We start from the raw sequence: 8,380 nt of genomic DNA, 5'->3' as shown, positions 1-8,380 counted from the left end.
TATTTATACTGTACATATATACTGTGCAGAGTTCTTAGTTTGCTATTTTAGTACTTATTAATTTCCTCCTGACTACAATAAACAAGACCAATGTAAGAGTCAATAGTACTTCAACTTCAAGATAATACATTTTCCCTCAGTAATATGATCTACCAATACATATATGTTTCAGTAGCCTATAGTTGTTTTGTTTAAGGATGTCTTAGGAGATTGGAACTTACAGAAAGAGAATTTCCTTAAAACATGTTCTGCAGAACTGGCTTAAAAAAAATAGCCAGTGCTGGAAAACAGTGAATTAGAGAAATAAATAATTCAACCACTGTACTACAGCTCCTGCCCCAATCTCTCAATTTCCTCAATGAGGAAGTCAATGTCAGACTTAGTTGCTGCTGGGTTTGAGATGACCATTCGGAAGAAGTTGACTTTATCGCCCTGAGGCTGATATCCAACCATGGTAGTACCTGACTCCATCATCAGTGCTTTGATTTTCGGTGCCACCTTTATAATTAAAAAAAAAACCCAAAAGACAGAGAGAGAGAAGAGTAATTAAAAAAAATTATCCTTTCTTTGTATGTCACAACATCTCTTAATTTGGAAAAAATAAATGGACAGATCAGAAAGGCACTAGTTTTTATAAAAAGATCTGTAAGAGAAAGAGCTTGAAAAATGAAATATGTAGGACTGGATATTTAAAGGAAAATTGACAACAATAATATCCATCTTTTCAATTAATAGACTAATAGCATCCTAGAGTATTCACTATGTAATAATTTTATATATTAAATGTACATGTCATTTCTCTGTGCTGAAGATTTTGTCATGAAGAAATATTTTCAGTCTTTTAATGAAAACCTATCCCAGAACCACCTTTTTGAGGGTAACGGATGTTTTCCATGAGATTATTATGTATTCTCAAAGTCATTTTCGGGGTGGGGAGGGGGGACAGGGAACGAAACAAGGATGGAAATTATTCAAGAATATCTATGTCATAAAGAATATTTTCTGTTAGCATAAGCCATGGAAACCTTCCAGTAGTTTTGCAGTACTGTGCATTTACTGCAATCTCACTTCCTCACTTTAATTTACAAGGAATAACGTTCTGACAATCTTAATATCCGATATTGACTGAGCCCAGTTTTGCCATTTCTTTCTCCTGCTTTACTCTCTGCCAGCCAAGATCAGATGTCTGGCTTTTTTGCTGTTTTGTAGGGTGCTTTATAATGTCCTCTAACATTTAACAAGGTTGAGTCAAACATTTCATCCTTCTTCCCAGACTTATCTATCTTCCTCTTTTCTGTCTTTTTAGGCAATTTCTTTACCTAACATGTCACTGGGTTGACCCAGGAATTTCTATTCTCTTCTGTTCTCTTTCCCCAACGTGATGCAGACATAAAACCCTCTACAAAACCTCCCAAGTTTGCCCAATCTTCTCCCTTCCCAAACCTAAAATATTGCAATTAATTTTGACAACTATAACATCATTCTTCTGTCTCCTGAATGTTTTCCATTCCACTTCTGTCTGTCTAAAATGCTACTACAAAATTAATGTATTTCACTTCTCTCAAGTCCTAAGTAACATGGTACTTTTCCTGGTGGTGCCTCTAGAATGCCTTCACTTCCCTCTATCATTTCTTCAAATAAATTTATCCCAAAGTCCTCTGAAGGATATTCATTTTCACTGAAATGCATTAATGCATGGCTAACCAAGCATATTTAAAATCAAAATAAAGACCTGAGGAGGACTTACAGGTTTCCATATCCTTTACCTGTCCCAGCATTTTCAAATAATTACCCTTCCATTTCTCTTGCTGTTCTATTCGAACAGGACTGGGAAGTCTTTGTGCCTAGCTACTTTTTAAAGATTCGTAAAACTTTTGGGAACACAAAAGTGATACAAAACAAAGAATAACTATGTTCTGTATCTGGTTCTATAGGGGAAATGTGACTTCAGCCTCAGTATAAATAAATAGGAGACAAAGGTGAACAAATATCAAGGTCATAACAAGCAATTGGAGAACTGACATCAGACAATTTGGAACATGTGTCAACACACAGATACATTATTTTTAATAAACAGAATACTTTGAGTTGAAAGAGTAGACTATATTTTCGCATTTAACAAAAACCACATACCCTGTGTAACTTTTCTCTTCTCTCATCACAGTCTGGCATGCCCCTGAGACTTGGTGGAATATACCAAAAACATACATTTGTATGCTCTGGCTGCAAAAAGAACCAAACACATACATCAATAAACAAAATAATACAAATCAATCACACACTAAAGGCTAGTCAGTAGCATATTTTAGCACAGACACGGAAGACAAAATATAGTATCCTAGTTCCGCATGTTAAAACAAAATAAATGGATTACAGTACTGCTGGTTGCACCTGCTGTCTTAGATTCCATATACATTGTCCCATTTACAATGTTTTAGGATGCTAAATGAAGTGCAAATGCTTTTCACCTTCATGCAGTTCTATGAGGAACTGTTTTCCAGGATCATGGCAAGGGCAACCCAATTTTCCTTTTCTTAGTAAATGGAGAGATGAAGTATATTTGTTATTCTATCAACCAAGAGCTTATGCAGTGGCACTAGCAACAGAAGATACAGAAAAAATAGCAGATTCTCAGTTATGTGTGTTAATATGGAATCTCAGCATGAGTAGATTGTATTAAGGTAGTCGTCATGCCCTAAACTGAGAAGTCCTTTGCAGAGAGAAGGAGAGGAGATAAATCTGACATTTATGATAAAAACCACACGCATTTGGCCAAAAAACTGCCCAGATGCCAATAACCATGTAGTTCCTTAGAAAATAAGAGCAATTTTGCACAGCTGGCTTGAGAAGTGTGAAGACTGTTTCTGGAATTCCATACAGATTTGGCTCCTACACACAGGTTGAATGAAAGAAAACTTACCTCCCCTTCAAAAACCATCTCAAATTCTTCTCTGTTTTTGATTTTAGTGTAGAGATATTCTGCCAGCTCCAGGCATTTGTTGATCTGATTTTCAAATCCTACTGTACCCTGTTTTAAAAAGAAAGTAAGAATTATATGGTCATTTTTCCACCTCCAATGCAATCACCTTTTCAGATAGGCTTCGCTCTTAAATGTTTTCAGTCAGAAAACTTCTAGCAGTGCTATTTCTTGTAATTTAAAAGTAAAGTTAATCAACACTACAGAAGTGGCTAAATGTGGCCTAACTATAATCACAATTTGGTTTTGGTCTTGTTTTAAGAGAATTTATTATGATAATAACAAGGGCTTTTGATATTTGTAATAGATTATTTTTAGCTTTTTTTTTTTTTTTTTTTTTTTCCAGTTTCCAAAAATATTATGACTATTAAGTCTTGGCTTCCCAGCTCTTGCTGAAAGACATGGAACGGGAACTCAGTTGAAAGGGTAAGAGTTGGGAAGTAATTTATTTCCTCTGAACAGTTTGCTAGAAATTTGCATTTTAAAAAGTCAGCAAACAAAAGCCTGCAATATGTTTGCTAAAAGTAATTTGCCTACCTACTGATCTTTTGTCATATCTGATTTGTTTTGAAAGATCATAATCCCAGAAAAAGTAGAAGAATGATGAAAATAAATAAAGTATGAATAAAAAAGTTGTGGGGTTTTTTTTTTAAAAGTACACTTCTGTACCTGAATAAAGACGTAAGAAAGACAAGTACACTCTTAAATTATTGCATATTTGGGGTAAGTTCTTTGTACTGAATAAAATGACTGAAAGTAAAATCACAAGAATACTACTGGACCTAGACTGTATATTTCTACTATGAGGACAAGAGTATGATCACTCATGGTGGCTAATGCTAAAGGAAAAATTTCCATAGCTCCTAATATTTTGTTTTCTTAACTTTTGAGTAATATAATTATGCAATCTGCTAGAAACACGCTCTACCCAATACCTCAGAGAACTCAGGTCCAAGAAATCTGAATCTGTCTCAAGACCAAACAGAAATCCAAAGTAAATAATTTCTGGAGAAATTTAAATTCCAGATCAACTTAGCAATTTTAATCTACATGATTTTTAAAGAACCACATCCACAGATATCCTACTTCTGAATTTTAAATATGACCCACATCCATTATGGTTTCCACTGTAATTTTTTTCTTTATTGTGAAGCCAGTTTAACAGAGCAGAGATAGAATCAGCGTACTAGTTTTAACAAAGTGTGTTTGGCTGGTATTTAGAAAACGTTCAGTCCGTGCTTTGATAGTGTTTGTAAACAGCACTTGGTAATTAGAACCATAAACAACACACTTCAAAGCTGCTAGTCACAGTCCAATTCTAATGTATCATAAGCATTTTCACGTTACTGGATTACAGTACCAAAATCGTTTATTTTGGAGGAAGAACTGAGTCTGAACGGAAATGTACTTAGCCTGGTAATCAAACCTATACTAAAAGTAATTACTAAAGTAATTGGTAAGTATTTTGTGTTAAAGTGTTGTGTTTCTGTTTCTGAAGTACTTTTTTAAACAAACAATAACTCTACAGTCTGTTTAAAAGTAACTGTATATCTAAAGTTCTGTTACTTTCTTCCCTCAGTCTTCAATATTGAGGAAATCTGCATGAAAACATCTTTTAACATCACAGGTTATTTACTATTGCTGTCTAACTGTCACCCAAAGTGAAAACTGTTTTATGATTGTACATTTTGCCATTAGATTTAATCTCAGTTTTATAAAATATTAGACTGTGGACATGTTACCCAAATGAATTCTCATTCTGTCAGCAGAAGAGCAAGAAGAATAGTAATAAGATCAATGCAGATAAAGAAATAAAAATGAAATGTGTTTTCTTGACTACATGGACTCTCATTTTGTAAACATGTAACCCTGTATGTAAGCCCATGCTTAAAATCCAGGCATACCACAGTAGTACCAAGGAATCAACTGTTAAATCATTAGTCAGGCAAAGCTTCCTAAGAAAAAGGCTGTGTTTTCAAAGTTGCTTATAAAATCCATGCATAGAAACGTGATGTTCAAAGGACCTTTGCAAGTCATCAAGTCTACTCTGCTGCCACTATAAGTAATCTGTAATCAAATACATATGTAAGTGTATAGAATCACAACAAAAAACCATTTCGGTGTCCTGCCCTCACTGGTTTTACTGCGGAACTTATATAGTGACTTAAACCTTTCTTCTAATTTCCAGCTGAATTTATTGGTGGCTAACATTGTCCTACAATTTAAATGGCTTTTTTCTGACTTAATACTTAGATATCTGTGTGTTTAGAGATTGTAATTACACAAACATCTATGTTAAAAAAAGTGTTTCATTACATTAGACTTATAAATTAAATAAATACATTTCTGATTTTTGAGCTGAACTTTTATTATTTACCTTTGCCTTCCACATCAACCAGAATTTGAAAATGTCCACATGTCGACCACACTGTATTGCCTTATCTCCAGTGTCATAGGATACATCATACTGTTTGTCTTGCTGGAAAAGATAGCCTGCACACATTTGATTGCAGCCTTGAAGTATACCCTGTAATGAAAAACATGTACTTACATAACTTATATGGCATATGTGCACATGAAACTGTATGCATTAATAATATATTAAAAATGTATTTCAAATATATACAGAAAAATTGTTCTTTAATAGGCCAATTATAAAATACTGATGTTGTTTTGTAAGCCTGAGCCACAAAAATAATTTCATAACCTAAGGTGGTTCTCTTAGAAGTCCCTGAGTAGTCATATGGTTTTACACACCCACACGCCCACACCTGAAAAAACATTCTCAGATTAATTTGGATTTTTAGTTTTTGATACTAACTTTGTCCACTTCACTTTGTAAGGCTATATTCTTAAGACTTAAATTTTTGATGTATTAAACTACACACTAGAATAAAGCTGAGGTCTCTCAGTGCAGCAGATAGCTACAGAAAACGAAGGAAAAAAAAAAAGTAATTGAAGGCTTCAACTTTATATATTGTCCAGCTTTATGACACTTAACGTTAGTGATAAATATATGTAAAAATTACCTAAAACCAGACATTTTTTGCTTACAAATAAATATGGTCCACAGACCAATAGAAACCTACAGATTACTGGCAAACACCTCTGAAGGAAACACAGAGGAGCAAATTCCTGTATGTTACACAGAAGTCTTACACATGTGACATTTCTAAAATGGTTTCATCTCCTTTAGAGTTTATTAGTTGTTCTTTGAAGATGCTCGAAGACACTGGTGTATCTGATAAATACAAAAACACCTATCAAAGTTCTTATATAGAGAATAAAAAATTTTGCCAAAATCCTGCAAATAGTAGCATAATAAGCATGCATGCCACTAAATAATGGCTAGTGCTTTCCTCCAATAGATGTCAAAGTATTTTATGAAGGGAAATAAATGCTGCAGTCTTCAGTTTAGAGATGGGTCACCTGGAAGAGCAATGGCAGACCTAGGGCTGGAATCCACAACTCCTTTATCCCAGTTCTATGCACAGGGACCACTTCTTCAACTAACCTCTTTGAGTAGCAATTGACATGCCAGAAATTAGTAGACAACAGAATTAGACCTATCCACAGATAACATGACTTTTTTTTTTTTTTATCATCTGAGGAAAATACAAATTGCTTAAAAGAATTAAGACACTGGTCTTGCTTTTATTGATGACAACAATCTAGAAGAAAGCCCTAAAAATATATATGGAGTCATAATAAAAGCAGCATGCTTTCTTTTCAACAGAATTGAGAAACTTTTAAACCACTGTGTAAGATAAAAATATTGCTTTTTATTTAAGCAGCTTAGACTACCACCAGTTACTAAGACCAAGAATCTATGTTCAGTATATCATAGAAACAATGAGACAGATGCTCAAATGAAGCATATTACCATGGCTCTAGTGTTATTAGAATATGCAAAGATTCCACAGCTAAAGATCTGACCCATATTATCTACAGCTTTAAGAAAAAAAAAAACCCAAACAAAACACAAATACAAAACAGAAAAGATAAAACAACTTCCTAAACACAGTGTAAATCCACACAATTATTCCTTCCAAAAGAAGTTTTGAAATTAAATGGATGTTGCACTACCCTCTTAAAAAGTAGGACTTGATATTTACTTTTTTTTTTTTTTAACTGCTTAATTATTAAATATAAGGCAGACCTTTTCCCGGACAAGAATGGCAGAACATTGTAACAACACTCCCATCATCTTGTGTGGATTCCAAGTGACTGAGTTGGCTCTGCAAAAAAATTACACATTCAGATAGGTCTGGAAAACAGAAACTTAACCTGAAGCAGTCACTTTTGTTTTCTGCTTTCAGCTGGAAATATATGGAGTTTTGACCATGATGATTTCACTATGGAGATTATTACTGTCTCGAGTGTCTTCTTTTCCAGCTATACTGGAAAGGAATTTTTCGTGCATTAACATTGCAATGTCAGACTTCTGATTAGTTTATATTATTACTAATACCAGCTAATTGGTGTCAGACTATGCTTATTAGCTGATATAGTAACTTCATCCCCAGAAGACTCCACTTCTAGAAATAGCACTAATAAAACTAACAAAAACAGTTTGACAGGTTATATCAATTCAAAGTACTGATTGGGGGAGGGAGGTGTCAGAGAATTAAGGGAATAATATGAATTCTGGGAGAATACAGTTCTTTACTGAACAGCTGCTGGAAAAGTAGAAAGCAAAGGAAAAGACACTCCTGACGCTTATCTGCTTTTCCAGTTAGAGCCACAAGAGGCCTTTTCTCTACTAGCTTGTCAAGCCCATGGAATGTTAAAAATCTATAAAACTTTACATCGCAATCCTACCATTCTGTATGTAAAGCTTAAAACTTCTTACGTGTAGAAACAGGTGGATGCACAAGATCATCTAATTTACTAGCCAAACAGATGAGATGTTCTGTATTTTTAACATACTATCCTAGACAGTTTAATGATGATGCTAAAATAAATGTGCCAACACTGCACATCCATTGATCTCTTCACCCTAAGTAATTAATTACCCAATGTCCCCTTGATTCCCTGTGTGTTCCAGAGAAGGAAAGTGTATAATCATATTTCACAGACTATGCATGTGTTCTCACAATGTGGTTGAAAGAAAATTCAAAGATATTTCCTCCTCTTCTACACCCTGCTCTCAGAGGACACAGGCACAACCACAGTTCCTCTGTTTTGAGCAACACAATGACTCCTTCACCTCAGTCTGAGGACCACTAATTTCATAAAGATTCCAGATAAAATTCCAGCCTCTGTCTGCGCTAGCTTAGACCATAGCACCCCTCAGCCAAAAGAACAGCGCAGCCTGTGCTGTACCTGGGGAGCTCACATCCTCTAAAACCTCCTGCTTAGGCAGTGCAAACCAGCAGTATATAGCTCAGAATTAGGAGGCAA

General features: G+C 34.6%; 1 protein-coding gene across 1 annotated transcript in view; it reads right to left on the bottom strand.

Annotated features, from left to right (window-relative positions):
• Positions 1-324: 324 nt before the first annotated feature.
• GAD1 (glutamate decarboxylase 1 (brain, 67kDa)) overlaps positions 325-8,380 on the bottom strand; it is a 21,478-nt gene continuing 13,422 nt past the window's right edge. Inside the window, exons 9-13 of the mRNA XM_009587246.1 lie at positions 7,137-7,215; positions 5,355-5,504; positions 2,921-3,028; positions 2,134-2,217; positions 325-498 (exon numbers count right to left, since the gene is read on the bottom strand). Coding sequence (XP_009585541.1) covers positions 325-498; positions 2,134-2,217; positions 2,921-3,028; positions 5,355-5,504; positions 7,137-7,215 — 595 coding nt within the window. The remainder of the gene's footprint in view (positions 499-2,133; positions 2,218-2,920; positions 3,029-5,354; positions 5,505-7,136; positions 7,216-8,380) is intronic.

The sequence above is a fragment of the Fulmarus glacialis genome, unplaced genomic scaffold (genome assembly GCF_000690835.1).
Source record: "Fulmarus glacialis isolate BGI_N327 unplaced genomic scaffold, ASM69083v1 scaffold41991, whole genome shotgun sequence".
Classification (NCBI taxonomy): domain Eukaryota; kingdom Metazoa; phylum Chordata; class Aves; order Procellariiformes; family Procellariidae; genus Fulmarus; species Fulmarus glacialis.
Note: the sequence above shows the minus strand (reverse complement) of the source record. Positions and strands in the feature narration are given on the sequence as shown.